The sequence below is a fragment of the Rhopilema esculentum genome, chromosome 13, assembly GCF_057945365.1.
Source record: "Rhopilema esculentum isolate cy_ngs chromosome 13, ASM5794536v1, whole genome shotgun sequence".
NCBI lineage: Eukaryota > Metazoa > Cnidaria > Scyphozoa > Rhizostomeae > Rhizostomatidae > Rhopilema > Rhopilema esculentum.
The window spans coordinates 9,080,913-9,107,717 of NC_142827.1; the positions used below are offsets into that span (position 1 = coordinate 9,080,913).

The 26,805-nt window shown below is 37.1% G+C and overlaps 1 protein-coding gene across 2 annotated transcripts in view; it reads right to left on the reverse strand.

The window, feature by feature from the left end:
• The window catches only part of LOC135692310 (protein sidekick-2), a 33,423-nt gene that overhangs the window by 5,454 nt on the left and 1,164 nt on the right, over positions 1 to 26,805 (reverse strand). For both annotated transcript variants that reach the window (XM_065210419.2, XM_065210421.2), the window contains exons 2-26: positions 25,202 to 25,489; positions 24,120 to 24,425; positions 22,220 to 22,328; positions 18,704 to 18,888; positions 17,969 to 18,241; positions 17,067 to 17,203; positions 16,533 to 16,671; positions 15,612 to 15,887; positions 14,529 to 14,822; positions 13,693 to 13,763; positions 12,242 to 13,430; positions 11,844 to 11,914; positions 11,125 to 11,359; positions 10,304 to 10,419; positions 9,774 to 9,960; positions 9,191 to 9,490; positions 8,447 to 8,767; positions 7,839 to 7,909; positions 7,179 to 7,404; positions 6,641 to 6,756; positions 5,680 to 5,914; positions 5,000 to 5,296; positions 4,191 to 4,319; positions 3,322 to 3,495; positions 2,082 to 2,216 (exon numbers count right to left, since the gene is read on the reverse strand). In XM_065210419.2, the coding sequence (XP_065066491.2) occupies positions 2,082 to 2,216; positions 3,322 to 3,495; positions 4,191 to 4,319; positions 5,000 to 5,296; positions 5,680 to 5,914; positions 6,641 to 6,756; positions 7,179 to 7,404; positions 7,839 to 7,909; positions 8,447 to 8,767; positions 9,191 to 9,490; positions 9,774 to 9,960; positions 10,304 to 10,419; positions 11,125 to 11,359; positions 11,844 to 11,914; positions 12,242 to 13,430; positions 13,693 to 13,763; positions 14,529 to 14,822; positions 15,612 to 15,887; positions 16,533 to 16,671; positions 17,067 to 17,203; positions 17,969 to 18,241; positions 18,704 to 18,888; positions 22,220 to 22,328; positions 24,120 to 24,425; positions 25,202 to 25,489 (5,880 nt within the window). The remainder of the gene's footprint in view (positions 1 to 2,081; positions 2,217 to 3,321; positions 3,496 to 4,190; positions 4,320 to 4,999; positions 5,297 to 5,679; positions 5,915 to 6,640; positions 6,757 to 7,178; positions 7,405 to 7,838; positions 7,910 to 8,446; positions 8,768 to 9,190; positions 9,491 to 9,773; positions 9,961 to 10,303; positions 10,420 to 11,124; positions 11,360 to 11,843; positions 11,915 to 12,241; positions 13,431 to 13,692; positions 13,764 to 14,528; positions 14,823 to 15,611; positions 15,888 to 16,532; positions 16,672 to 17,066; positions 17,204 to 17,968; positions 18,242 to 18,703; positions 18,889 to 22,219; positions 22,329 to 24,119; positions 24,426 to 25,201; positions 25,490 to 26,805) is intronic.

A 26,805-nucleotide genomic window follows, 5' to 3' on the forward strand; every position in this document is an offset into this window, starting at 1 on the left:
GGATGGCTTAACAAAGCATAAAGCGAGATTTAATTTTCAACCCATTTTCATGAAATTTCAAATACCTATAAATGATTATTGAAGTCTTTGATGCAAGATGAATGCATTTTTGCAAATTAAAAAGAAACTTTCGTGTTTAAGGGGTGGTTTTAATGTGAAACACGGTTTATCGCACTATCGCCCTTTTTCTTTTATACTGCTGCATTTAAAGTTTTCTGGCAGAAAAAAAGAATAGAATTAAAAGTGCCAATACGAGCAGTGATCAATGCAAGGAAAATTCAAAATCATAAACTTTGCTATCTACGACTATTAAAAAAACAAATAAAATCAAAAGTAATGATGTAAAAAAGTAAAAATAATTTAAAAAAGTGCAATTAATCAGAATTGAGGCATTGCAAAAATATATTTTGTACAGTTGCGAGGTGATTAATTATTTGTGCACAAAGGACTGTGTTGATGTGAATAAATTTAAAAACTACAAGCCACTATTTTGCAGCAGTATGAAAGAAAGGGCAAGCGTCTTCGAGTTGTTTTTCAACAGGGTTTGAACATGGTCAATTTTAAGTTAAATTTACTGCTTAACGTGGTAAAGTAAACAATTTAACGTGGAAGGATTAAATGTTAGTTTATCTTAAAAGTATGGTTAGAGTTGGGGTTTTCAAATGGTTATCTGAAGTTTATCTGAGGTAACCAAGAGGTCAGAGAGTAATCAGATACATGCAAATATTAAAAGAGTTGGTAGAGTGGCTGTTTTGGGCTTCTTCGTGAAAATGAAAATAGAGGGGCCATCGTGTAGATGGAATATGACTATTAATTAGCAATTTTACAGGAAAGTATTGGGAATATGTCCTCCAGGTTGAAGGAACAGCATAAAATGATAAAAGCATATTAAAGACATCATTCACTTAGTTTGAAAGGTAAAAAAGTTCAGAGATGAAAAGGACAGATTGATTCGGCTTTCATCTTCGATAATCACTTTTATTTAGAGGAGCATCAATATCTTGTCCAATGACAGATGTGAAGGAAAAGTACTACTTCATGTAACAATTTTTCAGGATTATTATTTACCACTGAATGCTATGATGCCTAACATTTGGGTTTTCTGGTCGCACTAACCTTCGCATGAGTCAGAGCCCACAAAAAATCTCCAACTTAAAAAATATCGACAACATGAAGGGTTTTCGGGTGGTATTATGGTTTCCTTTATCTCAGTGGCCTTAACCACTTCAGCCATGCGAATGACTTTTTTCTCGGCTTTGGCCTGAAAAGGACTTTCAAAATCCAGTGAAAAGGAACTGGTGTAAGAAAAAAAATTGATTCTAGCCTGTAAATTAAAAGCGAGCGATGCCGAGCAAAGAAAATAAACACAAAAGGAAGGCTATCTCGATTCTACTCTTGTATCCCTGAAGACAAACCAGATTGCATTTCACCCAGTTTAATAATTATATAATTGGAGTCTTTTGATTTAACAAACGGGTTAGCATTTTAGCCTGATGGTTAAAACATTAAAGTTTAGGAAATCTGTTAGAGGACTAAACCAATAGCGATGATTTATAGGGAAAAATTATTGGGTTTAAAATGTTAGCAAGGAAAATTGACTGTAGAACATTATAAAAGTTTTAATTTTATTTGTTAATACTAATGAGCTTTTGGGTTAGTATGAATATCGGAAATACAAAAATCATAAAAGTGTAAATGTTGTAAGGCACTGATAAATAGCTAGGAACAACAAAGTGATATATCATTATGTAGGTTAGTCGCTATTAAGTTACGAAGCAATCTAAGTTGGCCATCAACGAAACATTAAGACTGAGAAGCCTGTTTATAACTTAGCTTGTGTAAACAACACGAGCACTATTGGATCGTCATGATCATGTTCTCTAGTTACAATTAGGAATACCAAAATAAATATACACAGTCAAAACAAATTAATATTAGGAATACTAAAAGCCACTACACATTGATACAAAGAGTTTTGAAAGATTCATTGGAATACGAAAAAAAATTCACAAGTTGCTGGGCCATCTCAGAAAAATTAACTTGTCACCTTAAATGAAAATCAGAGAAAATTAAACACTAACCGTATTTGCTCTTTTCATTTCTTCTTCTTTTGAGGCAGATAAACAAAATCAGGAGAGCGACGATCAAAATTGCAACAACAACGATCAGTAAAATGAACCACAGCTCGGCATGGAATGGCTTCTTATTCTCCACATCTGAAAGGAAAAATGGAGACAGAGAAATTACAGATTGCAGCTTCAATAACGGTTGCAAGATTCTTCCCTTTAGAGATAGGTGCGTAAGGAAGTGATCCAAAACCCTTCATCAAATTTGTAACTTTTGCTTTCTAGCAGCAACTAACCTCAAAGTATCCACACAAAAGATCAGCTGTGAATATTTCACTTGTAGATTTAGGCCCGTGTATGTATGTATGTATGTATAATTTTGCCATCAAATAAATTACAACTTAAAATTACAGATATTATTAGAAAAAGAAAAAGATCTAATTACAGATATATAAAATTTACAAATAGAAGTTAAAAACATAGACTAAAAACACCCCAGGTTAAAAATGGCAGGGGTAACATTAAAAAGGTCAGTACGATCTTGTTTCCATAATGGTCCCTCCAGAGGTTTTATAAAAAAAGAAATGTCTGCATGAAAAATTGATTTGTATCCAAAAACTAGGAAAAAAGTAATTCTGGAAAAATGTTAACTAGAACCTTTTCGTTGGCTGAATTTGGGTTTTCAATAAAATATGTAGGGGCTATCCTCCTGACTTTGTAGATCATCAAAGAATTTATCTTTGATCTTGTGTGTCATAGAATATAACCTTTTTTGCGACAAAAAGACGCCATGGATCTCATCAAATATTAAGTAAACAACAAACGAAACAACCAAATATTGTCCTTATAGGTCTGATATATTTGTTCAGTATAATCACGGGAATTTGTTCTATTCCTTATTTCTACCCAACACCTTTGTCACTTTGTTTTATGTAGCCATGGCCTTCAGGACCTGCTAAACCGAAAAATTTACGCGAAAAAATTCTCACTAGCCATCCACTTGTGAATATTCATACAAAAATTTATCGGATCAAAACGTAGCAAAAACAAGATTACTACACTAAAAGAAAGGTCTTTTTATTCTGTAAATGAGAAATAGCACTGTACTGTAGTTTGATTTTGTAATAACCTCCAACTTACACCAAAAGCAAAATGCCTGCTACCAGAGACAGGTCTCCAGAAACTCGAGCATCAAGCCAGAACAACGAAAAAAAACAAAGGACTAGAAAGTAAGCTTAATAAATTGCATTCATACTTGTCTTTAAGGAGACAGCATCACTTGCAAGAGAGGCGCCAACTCGGTTCTCAGCAATAACTCTAAACAAGTATTGAGTGTCAGGATCTAGCTTGTTGAGGGTGTAAAATATTATTGAGCCATTGCGTCCCCACTGGTCGTAACGAACATCCCATCCAGTCCTCCAGTCTCCACCTTAAATCAGAAATGGCATAGAAGTCAGAGGGAGGTGTTTAGAAAACGGGCATTGATAGATATTCATAAACAGAGGACACCATATAACAATTGAACCAAATAACAGTGTGCTGCAAGGAGGTAAATAAGTAATGGCGTTGGGCACAGGGAAGTATCGGGGACAGGGAGGTGTGAGCTGCAGGGAGGTTTCGGATACAGACAGGTATCAGTTGTTGGGGTGTCAACTGCAGAGAGGTGTTGGTAGCAGGAAGGTGTGGATTTCGGGGAGGTATCGTTCGTAGGGGGGGTCAGCTGGAAGGAGGTGTGGGTTGCAGAGAGGTGTTGGTTACGGGGAGGTATCAGCCGTTTGGGGGTAAACTGCTGGAAGGGTTGAACTGCAGAAAGGTATGAGCTGCGAAGGGGAGTTGGTTTTCAGCGAGGTGTTGGTTGCAGAGAAGTGTCGACTTGGCTGGAGGTGTCGTTGCAGGAAGGTTTCTCCTGCATGGAAATTTCGGAAAAAAGTAACAAATGAGAGACTTGCTAATGTCAAGTCTTGACTACATACCTAACATCAAGGCTAGTAAGCGTAAGTCTTATACAAAATAATCTCTTAGAAGGCTAGAAACATAACTAGAACATTTCTTCATTCAAACAACAAAACTTCATTATCATCGCTAGTGTTTTTGTTTGCAAAACAATTGAACTAAGCAAACTACCTGATTTCGCGTATTGAATTTTGTAATAAACAATTGGGGAGTTGCCATCAGTGCCTTCTTGCCAGCTCAGCTTGACTGAAGTTTCGGTGACGGATAATATCTTTGGTTTTCCTGGGCTACCTGGGAGAACTAAAGGACACAAAAAATGGTCAAGTAAGTAATTTAACTAGAATCATGATTATGATTATTGGAGTTGAATGTAATGCTTATAGCAAACGTAGACAGAGATATTGATAAAGTTAAGGTATGTAGAAGAAATCTTATAGCCTCCAAAGAAATACACACTTTAAACGTGAAATACCAACAAACGACTAGTGAAAAAACAACAGCCCACAATGGGGAGAAAACGATTTCTTTATTGCCTCCTACAATGCCTGACAAAAACACTTACGTCGGTTTTAAAGGTCAAATTCGGCCATTCCCTTCCCTCCCTGGGAAAAATATTGGGTTACTACAGAACGGCGTAGGAGAATTGGAAGTATCGTATTTTTCCATACTTATATGATATTTGTCTAAAATATCAACATTGTTCTAAAGGAAGGGGGTTGGAAGTAGTAATTTTTTGGAAAAGAAATGAAAGATATGAAATACAACGGAAATTGCTGGGTTTTCAAAGTATTCTTGGCAGGCATTGTATCTACAGTAAGGGCTCAAATTGCATAGCAGATTTCATAACGTTCTAACTAGAGATGTTGTATTCCTATTGGCCATTAGAGCGTAATGAACTCGATCTGCGATTTCATCCAACAAGTCTCGATGCCACAAGGAGACTCGAAGAACACAATTCGGACATTGAACTGGATACATACCAGGCCCTGGGAAGGGACCTCTTGTCCTCAGAGTAACAACAGCAGCATCACCGAAGCCATACCCTCGGGTTGCTGCTTTGAGTTGTATTTTGTACTCTGTTGAGGGTTTCAGTCCAGACATCCTGTCTGTATGCGTATGATATGAGTACTCCTGTGTCTTCACATCAGACGAACCCAGTTGCCAAAACTTCCTTTGATATGCACTGATATAACCATTCGGGGAGCACGGCATTTTCCACTGAATATCTATGTCGTTTATATACGTTCTTGTCCATATGATGATTGGCGGACTTGGGGCTGCAGAGAAAAACCAATTCACAACAGCTGAAAACGTTTAGCTTACCACAACTTCAGGTAAGCGTTATACTAAGCAAATATAGTTAAAGCAGGAAATCAAACAATCTTTACATAGCACGAGAAGTTCTCTAAAAGTTTCAAAAAGGTACGCAAGAGCTATTTGGGGTAACATTTTGATATAAGGCTAACATTTCGAAAACTTTTGTTTTATAAATAAAGCAGCACTGTATTTCATGCTGCTTTATATAACTTGATGAAATGGGTAACCAACTTCTAAAAGCTTCAATACTCATTCCTTAGAGGCATTTTTCACAACAATGTTTTCCTAGAAATACCCAAGAGCTTCTTAGCAAAAAATATTTTCAATGCTGAAGTAGACCTACTTCCTTCAGGAGTGTTAACATATCGATCGCCACTTTTCGGCCCATCCCCTGCACCATTGTAAGCTCTGACGGTGATTTTAAAGCGAGAGAATTTGCCAACATTCTTGATTGTCTCTTCTTGAACATAAGGGCTTGCGAACTTCGTTTTAACGCTAAAATCTTTGGCTGGGCACAGCGAATCTGTAGATCTTCGTCGCCTTCTTCGACTTCGTACGCCAAGTCGCTGATACTCGATCTAAAACGAAAATATAAGTAAAATTAAATCTCTTTTTACGGCTTGCAAGTCTGGTGCCTTTGCAACACGTGGTCCGAACGTGAAATACAATGGTTAAAAATTGTATGCTGCAGTCAATCTGATGAGTAAAGTTTATAAGAAATCTCGCTCATTCCTAGCGAGCTGTGCTATGCAAAACAATACTAAACAATCTAATACAAAGCAATATTATCTAACGGTAAACAAAACAATACTACGTACAATACAGTATCATAAAATTACAGTTTCCCGATCTGTTAGTTCGATAGTGCTGGATCGGCAAAAGGAAGAACCGCACACGCTATGGTGTATAGAACAGGGTGGTTGCTGCATGGCAATTCTTACAGCGATCATCTGAGACGTAGACTCACTGGTGTTAATGATTTGCTCCAAACCTATCAATAGCCCTTACCTCAACACAAAAATATATTTCCAGCTTCTTTCATAAAGAGAAAAGAAAAATTTGGAGGCGAACTTAAAAATATTGAGCTCGATGGTTGAGTTCATTTTGGAAACAGAACGCCTGTATTAAGTTATCAATTTCCCACCTTAAATTCCCCTGCCCCAACCCCACCATTTTTAGCGTTTTCATATCTGGTAGTCATATCTTGCTCGTGTGTCTCTCATAGCTTAATGGGGTCTTCAGGCAGCAAAGCATTCAATACCACATAAATATAGCTGACCAATCATTGTCGTTAGCAAAGTTACCTTATAACCAAGGAGATTTCCACGAATGGTGTAAGTTAGTGGTGGGGTCCACCGTACTTTGATTGTACTTGCATCTTCTGCTGTTAATATTATGTTTGTCGGAGCTGCAGTGGGAGCTAGGGGAAAGAGGGGAACCATTTTCAGTAGTCATCAATGCAATAATCCTGCTCGGTATTGAAAAATCAGCAGAGATCGCTCACATGAGCACAACCAGCAAAAAAGTTAGCAAAATCTTACAGGAATAGACGGGATAGTGGGTTAATTTCTATCATGCAATGTCTTTATCACCTTCACTCTTCTTTTATAAGAACACAAGAACATCGAGACTCGATTTGCAACATGAGAACAACGTAAGAAACATATCTAGCCTTAGATGAAAATCGAAAAAAACATTGTGTGTTTGAAAGGTATCCGAAAAATAGGAACACTCCGCAAAAATTATCTGGTTGTTTTTAAAAAATGTGTAAATTATCAACTGTTATATTCAGCTTGTAAGATACAAATTATTACTTCAAGGTAGTATTTAGCAAAAACATACGAGATTCTCCGGTGATGCCTGTTTTCTCAGTCCATGGACCCGTTCCTCGATCGTTTTTGGCAGCCATTGAGATATCATATTTAGTGTATCCTTTAAGGTTTTTAATCACTGCATACAAAGGCGTTCTTGGTAACCTGCGACTTGCACTCCATTCGGACCTGCTTTGCTCTTTATAGCGCAACAGAAATTCAACAGGCAAACCTCCAAGATCTTCGAATGTAGGAGCCTGGAAAGACAACAGAATTTTAGATATTTCAGTGGAATTCAAGGTAGCATGTATCAACGCCAATGCACCATATGAATTAAAGAGGCTTTCTTTTTTTATTCAGGACCTTTTGTTTAAGAACAAATTTGCCTTAACAATCATAGGATGGCTATTTAAAAGGGAAATGGAACCATTAACAATCTATTGTTACAAGGCATCCCCTTCTCCTTGGCACTGCCTAGCAAACTGTTAAAATTACATACACATGAACTTTATGTAGACCCTCTGACCCTCCGCAATTCAAATTTATACCTTTACATAAAGACCAAAGAGCGAGGGAACTCTTGAAAAGAGGCGTTATAGCAAGCCCTCTACATATCTGCAAATTAACATCGAATGTCAAACTATGAGATTAATATGAGTAGAAAATGAATAAAGCCATGAAAATGGCTCACCTCCCAATCGATCCTCAAAGAGCTAGGAGACAAGGGTCTGATTTTGAGGTTCCTAGGTGCACCTTTTGGGGCTGGAATAAAAAAAGCAAATAAATGAATTGGAAATAAACTGCTTGAAGATTTGTCTCTTAAAACATTTTGAAATGGTTAAAAGGAATCAGGACCATATATAAACTTGCATATAAACTTTGATAGAAGTTTGAATTTTGGTATAAAACATGAAGATGGTTTTAAAGCCTTGACACAAAAAGACAGTTTGCAACTTCACACGCAAAATTGCTAATACTTTCAAATCCACTATTATGGTTACAGTTTGCGTGAAATAAAAGCAGAAACGGTTTTCCAGGCTATGGGATAAATGGCCAGGATACAAAAATAGATTGAGGTATTATCAATGTCGGTTTTGACATAAATGAAATAGTAACTGTCATCTTCATTGTCATCAATTGGAAAAAAACAAGAATGCTTCGTAAGAAATCATCTAAAGGTATTTGTAGTTAACGGTTTTTGATTTTGGAATGTTTTAGGTACTAATGGTTTTTTACTTAGCTTTAGAAACGAAGAGTGGGATGGGCAAATGTATTCTCATACGCGGAATTTCAACAAACCTGCATGGTGTGTTAGGATGGTATTTGAAGCTTGACTCCATGCACTGTCACCGACATCGTTAGTCGCTTTGATGCGAAAATTGTAAGAGCTCGAAGGTATCAGTCTGGTTACAAGCAGCTGATTGACAAACGCGTCAATGTCAACACGTCCAGTGACGTTAGAAAGGTAATCCTTCCAGCCATCCGGTTGCTTATTATACTGCAACGTATAAGACCGTATTGGGCTTTTACCGTCATCGCGGGGCTTCCATTTCACCAACACGGTCGTTGCATCGACATCAGATACAGGGATGGGCAACATGACCGGGCTTTCGGGCACTTCTGCTCGTACCAAACGAAAAAAAGGCGTATAGATATTGCAAAATGATTGTTATATATTAACATACGGAAACCCATAGTACACATGCGGCAGGTTATATGAAGTCGGGTGCTAATCTAGTGCGTTTGATGACTTTGTTGAAAGGAACGAATCCCTTCTGTAGCAAACAACAGCTTTCAAGCACTTTTTCAATTTCTCTGTGAGTGGGGATAATTTGGGTAAATTCTTTAAAAGTGAACCTACATACAATGCAGGAATTTTGTGCTATGAAATACTTTAGAAAATGGCAATAACTGAGAAGATATTAATATGGCTTTAAAAATTTGACAAATAACTAATAATGTATATAATTCGATAAAAAGCGATAGTCTTATGACAAATTTTACAAAATGCCACATACAAAATGCAATTTTACTCGTACGTACGTCTATTGGGTGTGGTGAAGACGATTTCCTCAGCAGGATTACCTCTACCAAGCCTCGTCTTTGCGTAAACTCTAAATACGTAGTATCTGTTTCCAATTAAACCATTCACATCTGCACTTAGGATATTCGGTCCAACTCGAGGCTGGTAGACCATAGTATAATCTCCAGTTGTATCTTTAAGCTTATGTTGAACCTCGTAGCTGACAATGGCTCCATTTGGCCGCAACGGAGGCAGCCATGTGACCTGAACAAAATCAGTTCGAACAACTGGGAAACGAACTTTGTAAGGCTTGCCAGCAACTGGAGGTGAAAAAGCGATTGAGAATTGAATAGGTAGAAAGATAATTTACACTTGGGAAATTAGACTCAGCAGAGCAATTCTGCCAAGAGAAATTCAAAGTTTCTTGAAATCCTAAGGAGTTGAACGGGACTCTAACCAGCAGAATGGATTTACCCAGGGTCTACTACAAAATGCGTCCTCCCCGCTAAAAAATTCCCAAGAAATATCAATTTTATTTAAACACTTGAAAATTCTACATATTTCATAATTTACTCATGTACTAACCAACAACAAAACACTTACTTCCGTCAGGAGTGATGACTTCGACTGGATCTGTCTTCTTCCCTTCGCCGGTTTTCGTGTAAGCAGACATTCGAATTTGGTAGGTTGCGTAGCCAGCCAATCCAGTCAGGACAGAGGCCATGGTATTCCCGCCAATAATAGGTTTTCGGTTGACAACGAGTGGCTCAGTACGAATGTTGTAATATATCTGAAAAGAACGAATATCGCTTGCATGGAAAATTTCCTACCTGTTAATACGTTGATTGATGATATACTTTTCACAATCAAATTATTGATACAAGGACTGAGTGATACAAAAACTGTACTAGATTGCATGCGGTACAATATAATAGAAAATAACTATGAATGTAAGTATGATGTTATCTATGTCTCTCATTTAATCAAGATCAGTCTTACGCAATAAACAAACAGTTTTAATTTCAAAACATGACATGTGAACAAATTCTGCAGTCATAATGTTAATTCATGTAACAATACAACAAATGTTAAACACAAATCAAGCAAAGGTAAGGAAAACGACCCTAACTTACATAGTATCCGAGTATAATTCCATTGCGAATGTCAACAGGCACAGGGGTCCAAGAAACATTAACCACAGAGCTGCTCACCGCTACAGGGGTGATTGTAGCTGGACCATTATCCGGAACTGTGGAAAGAAACTTTTTAATCAGGGCAATGAGAAAACGCAGGCTGGAACTTACTTGGAAAATAACTAGACTAACAAACTTGAATGACTGGCAAAAATTTGCTTTATTAAAACGCAGGCTGGAAACTCTGGGGACGACCTTTGTTTAAACACAAATAAGACCAACTAATGTAAATGACTGGCAACAATTTTTTTGATTAATAACTAAACTGAAATGACCATATCGCTTATAATGTAACATATCACATACATCAAAATCATAATAAGCAATCAAGACAAGTAGCAGAAGGAGACCATTTGGCAACTTTAAGATTCCTTGGTAGCCTAAAGAAATAGAAAAAACATGACCTGTTGAAATTATAAGCCAAGCAGACAGGACTACAATTCCATTGTAATCCCATGTTGAATCATTTTCGAATATTCTATTGTTTTGATAAGCTGTTTCTGTAGTAACGAATCAGCATATGCTTTGGTGAATTAGACATTACCAGAAACCTCTGGAATAAAACTGCTTCAGCTATAAATCTGATTGCTAAAATTTCCATTAATTCGTGTCAATTTTCGTTGCCTCATTCACAGGAACGAGTTAGAACTATGTTTCAGGGTTTAGTCTTGAAAAATTTGAATATTTTTCAGACAAAGGGCAATGATAAAAGAAACAATCCTCTACTGACATAAACGAATTCGCACAAAATACGTGCTAACCGTCTTCAGCAGTCCTTGCAGTGACCGGCCATGCTGTCGGACCATATCCCACTGCGTTATACACAGCAATCGTTACATTGAATCTGGTCCATTTGGCCAACCCCCTTGCTGTATATTGCCTCGCCTGACTGTCTCGCTGGTGCACAATTCTTTCGTCCCTGTCAGCTTTGCCAATCGAGACTAGTTTTATCTTGTAAAATATGGTACTGCTTCCCCATGTATATTTTGGTGGTGGCTTTGAAAAATACAGATACTTTGTCGTTGATATGAAGATAAATGACAAAATCTAGAAAACTCCCATCTAAACCTGTGCTAATTCACTTGAATGAATGGCATAACAGGAAAACTTAAGCTCATAACGTGGCCCGAACGTAGACTCCGAACAAAACAAAGATAAGGTTAAAGTATAACATTCGGGGTTGACATTACCTAGAACCGTTTTCACCACGGTAAACTATCTAAGCCAGGCATGGAATTACAAAATTATTCTTCTTGAAATTCTAAACGTTTCTTAACAAAGCCTTAGTAACAAAAAATAAAGGCAACTTGACCGACTGCTTGCTATCATATCACGTGTTTTGGATTAACCAATCTGGTGATTCTAGATTGTACAGATAACAACACCTTACATGATTTCAATTTACCCGGTCAGAATACTAATCTTACAAAACAGGGTAAAACAGATAAAATTACAATACAGATATAAATTCAAAACTTACCACCCATTCTATAAGCAGGCTTTGTCTATCAACTGCAGATGCTCGAAGATTCGTGGGTGGAGAAGATGGACCTTGGAAGTCAAATAGGAAATCCTAAACCGTCTGCTGCATTGCAGAAAATTCAAAACCGTGAAGTCTTTCTTTATAGCTCAAGCTAAGTTCAATTTTGTTCTACCTACTATGTGCTTTGTGTATGATAAAATGATAAACTGCTGCTAGAGCTAATTCCACAACTCAAAAAGGCATAGTACTAGAAAAATTCCAGAATCAATGATACATAAGCTGCTTTCTAGATGGATTCAGTATATTAGACAGGAAGAATATCTATCAAGTTTGAAAGAAAACATGGATTTATACCCTTAACAATTGCAATTTTCTATCATGAAAAGTAATCTTACGTGATTCCGCAGAAAGAATATCTTCAGAAACATTGCTTGTAGGACCACGACCAACAGAATTGACAGGTGTCACGCGGAAACGATAAACGGTGTTTGTTGTGAGGTTCTTGATCCTAGTAGGAATGTCTTGGATTCGCGTAAGATTGACAACAAGATACCACTGGCGACTTGCTTCTGGTAAATTCTTGTAATTAGTCTGATTGTTAGCTTCTATCAAATAATAGCTCATTAACGTGCCACCAGTTTCGTCCATAACCCAACTCAGAGTAATCGACGTACCGTTGTTCTCAACTAACACTGGCTTGGTAGGTTGTCCTGGCAGTGTTGGCGCTGTTTCTCTCGTCTGAGCAACAATAAATACTTTAGGTCCATCGCCAGCATTTGTGAAAGCAAGGACATAAAATTCATACCTCGTGTTCAATTCGAGGTTACGATACACTGCACCACCTGACCCGGCTGGTTCAGGCGTTGTTCTATGAATCCATGGTTCTCGATCCCGTTCATATTTACGATGGCCAACTTTAAAACCCCGAAGAATTCCATTGGTTACATAAGGTGCACTCCATCTCAGTAGAATAGAATGGGCATACGTTGCTGTAACAATGAAATTCCTTGGCGCTCCAGGACTACCCTCTTGCATCTTGAAGTAAACAGGTTTGCTTTTAGGCCCTGCTCCAGAAGCGGTGACAACAGCAACACGCAATGCGTAATCTGTACTTGGTTTAAGACCCATCATAATAAAGGTTTGGTTATATCTGGTAGCGTGATTGTAAGGAGCGTCGTATGTGTACACATCAAGCGGACGTTCAGGTGAATAGGCATACCCGCGACTAGCTATTAAATGCCCATTCCAGTATATCTGTCTAGGCGCCTTGTAGCTTACACTGGCAGCTGACCCGTTCAAGACGTCAATTGAGACCTCAGTAGGTGCAACGCTCGGTATCCCAGGCTTCGTCTCTGCAGTTATCTGTGTTGACTGGACGCCAACGCCAGCGTCATTGAATGCAGCGACCTTGATCTCATACACTGTGAATGTCAATAGATTGTCTAAAGAGTATGTTATGTAGATGTCTGTTAGCGCTCCTGGTGGTGCTCTCCTTATGGTGAACGCAGAATCTTTGTAGCCCTGACCTCGGTAGTAAACATTATAGCCTCTGAGTTTGCCATTGTGATACTGGAAAGGTGGTGGCTGCAAAAAGAAGGTTAAGGAGGTTGATCAGATTCTATATGTAAATTTTAAGGAAGAGTGTCTCCATCTGGACTAAACGCAATTCAAAACAAAAACTTGGGTTAAGAATACAACAAAACTTTAACAAAAGCAAAGAAGCAATTGCAAAAAATATTGAAGAATTTAGAATTGAAATTGAAGGGTGATTTTGATGAAATACTGCACCGAGAAACACATACTTTCTTGGTGGAATGCAAGCAAATTGAAAATATGAAAGTCTTACCGTCCAGCGAAGTTCAATTTTTGTTTGCTCAGTGGAAACAACGTGTACATTAGTTGGTGGTCTTGATGGAGCTACGTAAATAGAAAACAGGTTTTTAAAAACTTAGAACTTGATGAATAAGTATACCAGACAGTGAAAAGAGTTTTCTATGGTCCAATGACAGATTCCACAGGGCAGCGAGACCAGCAAAATCACACAAAAAATCCAACGTAATAATTCGTAGTGAATCCAATTTTCGATTATAACTAGATTCAAATCTTTAGCGCTTGATTATAGATCTGTGGGAAAATCCAGGAGAAGAGAGAAATCTTTCGCTCTGAAAAAATTTGATGCCAAACGCTTTCTACCAAACAACCAAGAAAATTATCAAAAACAATTTGTTCAGTTTATATACATTTCAATCTAATGGACGCCTTTTTCTCACACAATTTCACTTCTAACACGAATCGGTCTCAAAACTAAATATTTTTAAATTAAAACGAACAACAAGTTCAGCAAGGAACTCAAATGAATCATCAACCAAACCCGAAAGTAACAAGAAATTACTTTAGTACTTGTAGCTAGCAACTGAAATATGGTTATCAAATGTTAGCAGCACAAAGATTAAATTAGACTAGCTTCTTTTGAAGCTAGAGTGAAGTCGAATTAAAATAAGATGACAAAGAAATGAATTTTTTTGCCATGAGCCTATTTCCTGCACGTTCCGCTGCAATCCTATTTCGTCATTAGAATGCTATGAGGTCATTCACTACTAATTTATTACTAAGAATCATGTCAAGACATAGTTTACGGAATAAGACATTACAAATGATCGTATGACATGTTTTAAACAGTACCTTCAATCCTCATTGGTATCCATGTTGTTTCATCACTCCACCTACCCCTGCCAAGTTCATTGCGAGCAGCAACCCTGAATGCATACTTCACTCCCGCCAAGAGATTCGTCAGTTGAACAGACAATTGAGTTACAATTTTTATAGTTTTAAAGACATTCCCAGTTTCATTTTTGATTTGAAGTTCATAATCTTTTAGTTGGATGCCCCCATTGTCTTCTGGTGCCAGCCAAGACAAAGTGAGTGAGTTGGTCCCAATATTAGAGGCAGTTGGAGTTGATGGCGAGAGAGGCAGTGCTAGAATCGAAAACAAATTAATGAGTTTGAAGAGCAGAAAACAAAGTGTCTCACCTGCGATGTTGGAATGGACAGTGGCAATTTATAAATGATAACTTTTATCAGATCTAATTCATGCTATGTTTAAAACGCTTGTATCAATATCTATAAGAGAAGTAAATGCCCTTCCGTAAAACAAAGAGACGAAAATCTTAGGGCAACAGATAAAAACGTTTATATCGGAAGTCAGATAAAAGCCAAGAATCCAGGCGTTTAAACAGGATGAAAACGTAACTAGAATATCAGCAAGAGGATTTTACAGCTCTGCAAAAGACAATCTCTGAAGAAAGAAAATTTCTGAATTTTAATTGTAAACAAGGTCTGCTTACTAATTGCAAGGTCTCATTTAAGCTGGTCTTTTTGTTGTTGAGATCTATTGATGTTGTCAATTTAGCAAAAACAGGAATATAAGTTTGCAAAGCTTAATACACTGGTACTGTTAGGTCAGGAAAAAATGAGAGTGGGGCGTTTGAGATAGAAAGGGGGAGGTCACGACCTTATCTGAAGCGAAAGTATCGTTAAAAGTGGCTGTAAAAACATTCCGAACTTCAAAATTTTAGTAAAACGATTAACCAACGGAACAGGAGGTGAGAATAGAGAGTGGGAGGGGGCTTCATAAAAAATCTCGAAAAATTAGATGGGGTAGAGGGGAGTGTTTAATTCCGACCGCAGCGGATCTACTGAGATTTCCGTGGACTTGCATACTCTGAAAGAGCTGAGAATAGAAAAATCATTATTCAATCTACTTACAGACTATCGTTAGAACTGTACTGACGGTTGCGTTTCCGCCAGGAGAAAACACGTGACATGTAAAAGTCGCAGCATCCGCCTGTTGCGTACTGACAATCTGAAGCCGGCCGTCAGCAAGCACCGAATACCGTGGGTCATACAGACGCCCTGTGTTCTTTCTCCATTCCCAAGTAACATTGACAGTTGGATCATGCCTGACTTCACAGGGTAACCAGACTGTTATAGCTCGTTGAGCGATGGTGGTTGCGTTCGGTCCTTTGGTGATGACAGTGGGATCTACGATACAGTTGTGAGTTTAGTTTATAGTGACTTTAAGTTTCTGCATCACAATAATAAACAAATGACTGTGCTTTATCATTCAGTTAGCCTTGATAAGAAAGGATCAGCTACAAAGTTCCGAATGAACTACTGAATTCCAAGTTTGACCAAAGCCTACCAAACACTGTTGCATTTTGACTTAGGAAAACTACTCTTTATTATAAGAAGAATTTTATAACAACACGAGCCACAAAATAATTCAAAAGTTAAAAAAAAGTTGAAGCTGAGCCACTGTGAATGTGATTTTGAACAATGTTTCACCCCAAAAACAAGGAGTTTTTTGTCATTTAGGGGTGCTTTTCAGCGAATTTTCAAACTTGTCGGCAAATAAAAGATCTTTTACTTTGTTGGCAAATGAGGCCTGAACACCCCCCCCCCCCCCCCCCCCTAAAGAATTCTACATAGCAATTGCAACGCTTGCATCCTAATAATTTAAAAACAAATTAAAAACAATCCAGCCTCAAAAATTTTTAAAAAAATTAAGAACAGCCAGCCTAAACTTCAAACTACAAACAGGTTAGGGAGAACGATGATGAACCGTTCAAAATGAACAAGCCATTCAGCTTAATAAACGAGACGTTTGAATGTGCAGACTGCACTTACCTACGATACCCACATAGGCCGTGGACATGGCATCGACCCCATCGTTATTTGCAACGCACGTGAATCTGCCACTATCAGACTTAATAGAATTGGTTATTTGCAAATAGCCCTTCGCTGTTGTGGATATGCGAGTCATGGTCTAAAATAGAATAAAATTTTGATTTAATATCTTTGCCATAAAGACATCTAAAAACAAAGCGTTAAATACACAAACTAAACTGAACATAGCAAAATAATTATACGGATAAGAAAGCAATAATAAGGGCTTTTTGACAAACGAAACCACTTTGAGCTACAATGAATGTATACTCGTATGCAATATTGTCAACAATTTCAAGTGTTTTAATTATGATGGGGGAAATCACGTTGTAAAAGTGCTGACATTAGAAGGTCGATATTTTGATCAAATCGTACACGATAAAAAGTTATCTGAGAACTTAAGAAAAAAAATATTCATAGAATCCCTCCTATTTATGATTTACAACATAGATTTTTGATAAATGACATTTTCCCCGCAGAATGAAGCTGACATACAGGTGGGATTGCCAGGCCATTCCTCAGCCATCTGATTCTTGGCTTTGGCGCACCAACAGCATAGCATGGAACAACTGCAGTTGAACCGACGTGGAAATAAGAGTCTCTCAAAGGAATGGCTATCCTGGCAGTGATATCTGAAACAAAATAGGAATTGTTGAATTGAGTGGCGAGATACTTCATGTAAGATAATATTGTGCTATTCTGGTCCTGCTAAATCTGAAGTCATTTTAGGAACTGATAGCAGATCAGTAAGGGGAAATATAATCAACAAATTAATAATCACACTGTAAAGTAAATATATATGAAGTCCAAACGGGCGTTCTCTCGATAATTTAGAACCCTGACATCATTCAAAGTTTCAGGAAGATATTTGAAGGCCTAAGAACTGCATTCCTGAGATACATGCACTTAAAACTCGTGTCTATAAAAACATTGCTGAAATGGGGATTATTCTGTTTTTGGGGTTTGTAACATAAGGATGAAAGAGGCAAGCCACTTGCGAGTCTCGAAAAAATCGGATTATGATCTATGGCAAAGAAGTATAGATTCAATAGAATTTGACAGTCAGCCTTCAAACATTTATTAGGCAGCATTCATGAAAGCACATTCCCAGCAGCAAATGCGAAGGAAGGTACCTACCTAATAGAAGTGATCACCTTTTATTTGAAAAAACAGTAACTTGAAAATTTAGGCCCAAAATCCAACATGGTTAAAATTCGATTAAAGCATTTCGGTGACAGAGGATATTCTTAAGACAAATAAAAAATGTTTTTTCAAAGTGTGGCATTTGCCTTGGTTACAGTGTGCCCGCTTGCCAGCTTTTATGCACCCACAATCATCTGTTGGTGGCGTGGAAGAAATTCTCGCCAAAACAGAGAGCTTTATCATTAGCTACTTACTCTGAATATTGAGCCGTGTCAGTGCGATTGCTTGGCCTGCGTCATTCTGTGCCACACACTGATACACGCCACCATCCACCCATGCCACATTACGCACCAAGAGGCTGCCATTGGAAAACAGAACAACCTTGTCTGCCGATGGCAGCACCCGCTTTGCATTGTGAAACCAAAGCCACTGGTATGAAGGGTAAGCAGTGGCATTGCACCATATCATAGTCGAGTTGTCACTGTACAAGTTTGTCACCATTGTGGAAGTGAGAAAGGCAGGTGGCACTGCGATGAACAAATTTTAGTTAAGAATCATATCAAAGCTCCCGTTACGGAACTTTCAATAATTATACAATGTATATAGGTAATTATCATTTCGAATTTTTAGGCCAAATGCTCCACGAATATGGCGTGGTGAAATATTGTTAGCAAAGTTTCCATTCATGAGGAATTCAACTCGTTTTGATGGTCTTCTTCAAAGACCAAAGCTCAATCAGATCTTAAATTTCAAAAGATGAGCTTCTGGCGTTGAGAAAATGGAGATTTTAAACAAAGGACCAGGCACAGCAATAATTATTTAGCTGCCACTTTCGAGCATAGGTGCAAAATTGTAGCCTACGAAAATCACAATAATCAAGTACTATTTCCCCTCAAAGTATTGAGTGATCATCCAATGGAGGTATCATCCACTGGAAGTACCATCCAATGAAGGTATCCCTGCAAGCTAACTTGAAAAGCAAAACTTACCTATGACGTGTAGCTGTCCTGACCCTGATACGCGGTTCGTCAATACGGCTGACTCGCAAGAATATTGGCCTTCGTCTGTTCTCTCAGGTGCCATGATTGTTAATCTCTTTTTAGTTGAATCAAACCGATACTTCGTGCTTGGGTACAAAACTGCACCGTTTCTTCTCCAAGTAATAGTTGTGTCACTAAAATTCAAAAACGTGAAATGCAAATTAGGCTAAAAAATGACATGATACGAAACATCATGTTGCGGAAAATATTTTCGGCTGACAAACTAATGTTTTGTAAGGTTTACGAAAGAAGCTTCGAAAACAGATTGACTTAGATTTTTGACTAAAGCTCTGAAAACAGCTGTTGGGACAAACATACAATGCCTGCCAAAAGTCTTGGAACACTGACATCAATTTCCAAGGTCAAAACCAATCATCCCCCTCTCCCCCACGGAACAATGTTGGTTTACTATCAAACGGATTAGGATTTTAGGAAGCACTTTCTTTTGCGCTTCTTTTATGATATTTCTCTAAATCGTCAACATTGTTTGAGGGGGAAGGGGGCGGAAGTAGCAAATTTTTTTCATGAAAGGAATGAAAGATATCAAATGCAGCGTAAATTGGTGGGTGTTCCAAGTACTTTTGGCAGGCATTGTCTGAATTTCATTTTGAAGCTTATTAGATATACCACCAAAACCAATATCCTCCTATAGGTTTTTGATGGTGCTGATTCCATTTCTGCCATTTTCAACATCGTACGTGTTACCGATAAGGAGATATGGGGGTATTGTCTTTTTTCGGGGGTGGGGGTAAGCTACCCCCATAAAACTAAATGCCATATTTCAATTAAGGTTAAAATTGCTAAAATCAAAATCGATTTCCAATAAATAGGATCAAGATTGTATTTTGAATCTTTTCAAAGGCTCGTAGCTAGATGGCTGTCTAAGAAATAATGGGATAGATGAAGGAGACAAATATGAGTGGCAGCTAGAAAATAATCTAAAAATGGAAAGGATGCAATTTTATAAAAGTGACATCGATTCCTCTGTTTCATGTTTCTAATTATAGATAAGGTCGTATTTGAGAATTATGTCGGGTAGTTGCTCTCCTTTTATCACGGATTTACAAGTTGCCATTCATATAGGCCCTTGTTGTGCAATTCAGTGCCCAAATGACAAATTTCAGAGTGTTTACCTAAATTGTAGAAAGGAACCCCGTGTTTCCCACATCAGAGTTCCCAACTGATTGATCTACTATTCCATGTTGGTTGGTAAGGGAACTGAAATAAAACTGACATCCACTCGCCTTCCTGCGCTCCTAAATGCTTGGCCCAGAAGCACTACAAAGAAAGCCCTCTTCCCTACTGTTACTGCATTGCCAAAATGGCCTTTAAGTTAGACTCTACCTGCTATATTTATCTTCATAAAGCGCAAGGCAGATTATTTCATCGTTAATTGATTGCTGTATATGTTTGCTTGACATTTGCCATAACAAAATATCTTATTTCATCGAATGTAGCGCGCGTCGATGTGAAGGACAAGGCCCCGCAAGGCAACTCTCACCCTCGGAAATGAACGCTTGTAGACCGTTGTGTAGACCGTGGCTGTTTCTTCGCAATTTTCTGACTTGTCAGGGGGAGGTTTGCCCCCAAAATCACCCAAAAGGTGTATAATAATACCCCTCAAAGATAAAATTAACCTTTGTATGAATTCCATGAAGAAAACGGCAAAATATGACGAAAATCCCACGGTCTACACTCAAAAGGAGAATAAGATCTAGAGTACTTCAAATTCAATTCTCAGAAAGTGTAGACCGTTGACACTTTCCTGAATTTCTTCAGTTTTACAACTTGTATCGATCTGAAAACCTACAATATTTTTTATACTAGCCATGCACACCTACTGACGAGGTTTCGTCTACTTTCTTTGAAAAATACGATTTTTATGAACATTTTAAATGTGTAGACCGTGGCTGTAGACCGTTGGTAACCATTGGCAATAGGCATTTTCATACTACATCACGTGCCCATTAGGAAAGGAGCGTTCTTTCAATTCCTAGCATACTTTAACAATGGAAAACGAACAATTATAATTGGCACAAACCATTTTCCAATTATTGGGACAAGGGAAGATAGAAAATAATAGGGAATGGGGTGTCTATGAGCGCTATCATGTTGCCACATGTGAATGCGAAGGAGCATAGCCTAAGCAAATTTATTAAATTCGTAGATGGTTTTGGGAGGGTTATGGTGGATAAAATTGAGCCATTTGAACAGTTTCTCACCAGCATGTTGTTCGCAATTATTTAGATCATGTATGGTTTGTAGACATTCTCATGAATTTTTTTGTTTTTTCATCAATAATTAGACCATAAATAAGGGGACTTTTCAGAAAAAAAAACACTTTTTCAAAGGTACTAAACTGTACTGTTTTTCCTTTGAAAATTGATAAATTTCTTAAACCGATGATCGAATTCTGCACAAAATACTTGTTTTCAATAATGATTTAAATGATATTGACGGAAAAAATCAGTAGAATGTTTTTTGTAACAAATAACAATACTCGGATATCTACTATATCAATCGTTCAGAGTCCCAACCCCCTCCCCCCCTTTTAACTGTGTAAAGAGTGGAAATTTCGAATTTTAATTAGTAGCAGTGAGATCAGCACCATCGAAAACCCTAGGGTAGCACAATGTTTTGATATCGCAGATTGCTGTTTTCGAGAAAATTTTCAGACAATGCCTGCCAAAAGTCTTGGAACACTGACATCAATTTCCAAGGTCAAAACCAATCATCCCCCTCTCCCCCACGGAACAATGTTGGTTTACTATCAAACGGATTAGGATTTTAGGAAGCACTTTCTTTTGCGCTTCTTTTATGATATTTCTCTAAATCGTCAACATTGTTTGAGGGGGAAGGGGGCGGAAGTAGCAAATTTTTTTCATGAAAGGAATGAAAGATATCAAATGCAGCGTAAATTGGTGGGTGTTCCAAGTACTTTTGGCAGGCATTGTAGGTTGTTATCTTCTCGAACGCTCTACCATTACGATCTATTACACCAGCAGAAAGACCAACTCTGTAAGGTGAGAAGCCTAATTATGTCTTAACTCCGGCTAAAGGCTAAGTTTTGTGCATGTTTATCTGGTCATGACGAAAGATGATCTGACCTCAAACTATCTTAAAATGTTAAAAAATCTGCAGAAGACCACACGTACTTGAAACCCTACGCCAACTTAATCATCCTGGATGCAAAACTACAAAGAAGACCTTTTTTAAAATTCATTCTCTATAAATACAGTCGTATTACTAAATGCATCCCTCAAAAATAAAAACAGGAAGCAAAAATAATATGCAATCGAACCATATCTGCACCTAATTATTGCATTTCAATTAAGATTCGTTTATCTCGTGTCTATTCGCTGAGGAGCTCTTGCGATTCTTCTGCACTGTTATTTTCAGCAGCTTAATTATAAGTTATATTGACCAAAAACGTCAATAAACTTTGTATATAGAGATATAATTTACCTTCGGTTGGGGAAACACTCCATGACTATGCTTAGATCCAGTCCCTGGCGTGCTGTTACGTCAATCGGGCTTTTTAACAAAGATGGCGCTTGATACCGTGGTTCACTTGCTAAAACAAAAGAATTGAGAACTCACAAGAGGATTAACGTTTACAATGGCAAATAACATCAACAACACACGATCCTTTTCAAGCTAAAGAGCATTCATGATTTGTAATGAATCAAAACATCCCATCGAGCAAGAAGACCGGTGAAAGAATAATTTAATCAAAAGGCTTCCTGACTACATAGAATCAGAATAGAGAGCTCTGCAAGCAAAGGTCAGCTTTAATTGTCTATCATAAATAAAGCTCAACGAAGGACGACTATTCTCTTACGATGCATACGTCTCGTACAAAAACATTTTCTAAATAGCTAGAAAAAATGTATTAAGATGCTTTTATCAATTTAACTACGAAAGGGTCCAGAATGACCTAATAAAATTATTGTTGATACAGAAGAATATTCAGGGGCAATGCAGGTGAAAATAATGTATTTCAACCTTGGCCTTTTGTTCATCTTTAACTTACTTTTGGGTTAGGCTAGGCAGTAGGGTCTTGCAAAAAGGGCAGGTTTTCTTTCAAAGAAAAACAAGCGATAGATAGAAATGTTTGATGTCCTTCATGTTATTCAGTTCATCGCAACAGAGAAAAATCTGATAGTATGTTATGGCCTTGAATAATAAGCTATGATTATAAGGACAATATTGTAAAGAAAAAATGAATGCATGACTGAAATATGCATTACAATTCAAAGCAAGCTCTATCCTTCCACATAAAGCAACAATGCCTGCCAAAAGTCTTGGAACACTTGCTATAATTTACGTTGTGCACGAGCTGCAACATCCCCTTTCCCCTTGTACAATGTTGTGCCACGGAAATATGAATAATCCTACATGTACAAGTGATACATTTTTACATAGCTATGGTTTTCAGCTAGCGAATCAACATTTTATGAGGGGGAAGGGGGACAACACCCTCCTTGTTGACAACGAAACAGAAAGGAACACGCGAATTCACAGAAATCTCAGGGTGTTCCAAGGACTTTTAGCAGGCATTGAAGGCTTGTGATAGGTGACAGTGTTAAGTTACACAAGCAGATTGTAAAAAGTAGGTTGTTAGCCCATGATAACAACCCTCTTTAAAGTGTTACTTCTGTTTGAGCAGGATTGAGAAAAGCCAACTTTGTGGAAGCTTGCAAACAGATGGGCTGCATTTTGCTAGTTTTTATGGTCTTTATAAAAATCTTAACACTTGAGCCTGAAAATTAAGGTCTACAACATAAATTAAGATCTATTGGAAGTCCAAGTTTTAATTTAGCAATGTCTGGCGATATTGCAAATACCACAGCTAAGCATTATAATTTGCAGACATTTGATTGCATTTTGATAAGAATAAAAACAAACATAAAAAAATTTGGTTCTATTTGAACCCAAGTACCAATTATCCTGAACCAAGGAGATGGTTGGTTATTTAAATTATATAATAATAAAACAGACAGTAGGTTATTACTTGCACTGTAACCAAAGTTAACTGAAGGATGACTTCAGCTTGATAACATCAGAACAACAATGCAGTTCTCAAAAAGAAAAACGGTCTCAAACCATACAAACAACCATGAAAATCATATGAGTTATCATGTTGCTGCAATGTGTTGCTTACTGTGATTACCTATATTATTCCTTTACTAATATACATATTATTATGTTTCTTTTATTAATTTGCATAGTAATGTCTTTCATTTTTATTTAGCTAAATTTTTACTCAAATGGGCCATTAATGAAAGTAGTAGATGATTGTTACAGTATAAGATAATATATTTAGCAGATCATAGTTTTTATGACTCCAATCAGAGTTACTTACCAGATACTGTGAGGATGACTATTCTGACAGTTTGTTGTGCATTTGATTTACCAGCAGCTTTCATGACAGGGTTTTCCACTTCACATGTGTACCTTCCAGCATCAGCTGAGTTCAGATCAGCAATGTAGAGTCCATTGTCTTTGGAAAAACTGATCCTACTGTCTTCAACTAAATTGACACCATTCTTCTTCCACCTATAGACTGACTTTGGCAAAGGATTTATGGAGACAGATGGGGTGGATTGTACAAAGCTTGTCCCTCCATTTTTTGTCACATAAATTGGAGATGAAAATATCTGGTCAAAATCTGTAAACAATAGAAATGTCATATCAAAACAGATGTTTAATTAGGGCACAAGGAATATGCTGGGACTATTACTTGCTTCAAAAGAAAGCTACCAATTGACCAATACAATACAATATACTACTTTTTGACATTCTTTAAACTTGGCTGCAAACAGCCATCAATAACAAAGTGCTAACAACCTTTCCTTCCTGTTGAGCAACCATTCAATTACTACCCCAAAATAGCTTTTTTGCCTAAGAGGAATTGTCGCATACAGCTACATTTCATCCCGTTCATGTCAAAGTTTTCATTTTGGGTGAAAAACAAAAATTAAAAATTAAGTGTGAAAATTAATCATGACAAATACATCAGCAAGATTTGCAATATTTTCACAGAATTTTCTTGCTATACTTTGAAGAAACAAACTTCCACTTCATCCATCCTTAAATAGTTTTTAAACTAGTTGGCTGTGCCATAGATATGCCTAGGAGCTCAGCTAAGAAAAGTGCTCTGTTTGTCAAGTTTGTGCATTTTTTGTTTCTCACAAGGCTTGGATGTTCACTTCAATATTTCAATTGAAAAACAAATAGAAGAAACAATTGATATGCATTTACATGTTTGCCTTTAGGCACTCCCCTACCCCAATCTTGTTTCCCTGTTTGATAGCCAATGTCCACTTTTGTTCCCTCTTTTGTGTCCTTATAAGCTAACCAAGGCTTTCAAACTTAAAAAACATATTCTATAACCTTTTATCTAAGGCAATGTCACTGAAGAAGAATACTGAATGAGCAACTTACATGCAACATTAAGCTTTGCTCTTTTTGAAATCACAGATGCAATTCTGTTTTTGGCAACACACTGATAATAGCCTGCATCTGCCCTTGAAACAAAGGATATTCTAAGTGTTCCACTGGTAAGAATTGATTTACTCCCATCAAAACGTAAATGCACACCATCTTTCATCCAGGAGGTGACTGTGGGAGCTGGGTTGCCAGTGGTTGAGCATGCTATTTCTGCAGTGCTGTATTCTACGACATTTGTATCTGATGGTTCCACAAGAAACTTTGGTATATCTTGTCCAGAAACTGAAAATCAAATGTCACAATACTCAATTTCTCAACTGAAACAGGCCAGTTAGTGGTACAGTAGTTTGTTTCCGAAACCATGCATAAAATTATTTATAGGTGTACCCCCATTCAACCTCTACCTAGCTATAAAAGGTACAGGTTTTCTAAATAAAGAGCTACCCAGTGACTAGTGCTTGAAAATCAATCACAAAGTAAGAAGAATCAAAGTTATGTAAGATTGGGCTGCAATTACAGTAAAGTAAAGAAGTTGAAACTAAAAAAGGTTGGATATGTTGGCTAAAAACATAAGTATTTTTAAATCAATTATGTTTAAAAATATTTAAAATGACTTTTCGTGAAATGTATCATTTAAAAAGAGGAAGACCTGTTGTGCAGTTTTATTAATTTAATTTTTGTATATATATATATATATATATATATATATATATATATATATATATAGATACTCAATAAAAAAACAACTTGGTTGACGTTTCGCTATAAGCTTCTTCAGAATGATTCTGAAGAAGCTTATAGCGAAACGTCAACCAAGTTGTTTTTTTATTGAGTATCTATTTATATTTTTAAAGAACTTTAAAGTTAGGAGCTATTGAATATATATATATATATATATATATATATATATATATATATAATGAATGCACAGGGCAATTTTTGTACCAAGGGTTAGAAAATATAAAAAATTAATGTGATGACTTGGGTTTACTCACTCATTTTTTTGTGATTTCGTGCTTTAAAAATGAAAAAATCTTGCAATAAATATTCAGTGCTCAAAATTATCAAAGCTGGCCAATATAGAGATGATGATGGTGAGAACTTTTCTGTTCAAAATGGGTTAAATTTGAAATTTCAGGTCTTCAGACTTTGAACATGCTATATTTCAAGGCCTTAGTAAAACACAATCTGCACAAAATCATAAGCCAAGTTAAACAAGATCCTTTATTGTCTAAACCAAAAGGCCTTTCCTGATTATCAAATATTTACAAATTACATTGAAGCTACAGGACATTACCTAGGCTTAGTAATGTAAAATAAAACAGAAAAGAGCATTATTCTATTCAATGCTTTTCAGGTACTGCTTATCCCAAAACAAGCTGCTTTCACAGGCCTAAGCCTAGTCAAATACAAACAACTTAGAATCAAAACAACCATCAGACCTTACACAAAAGGTACTGATGATGTTTCTGATTTGTGAAACCAAAGAAATGCCTTTTCTACTAGTTCCTTTGAAAATGTTCAGCTGTGAATAGTTTTCTGTTACTGGCATCTTCATGGACAATAATCTCTTATATATATAAAGGATCTTTTTCTCA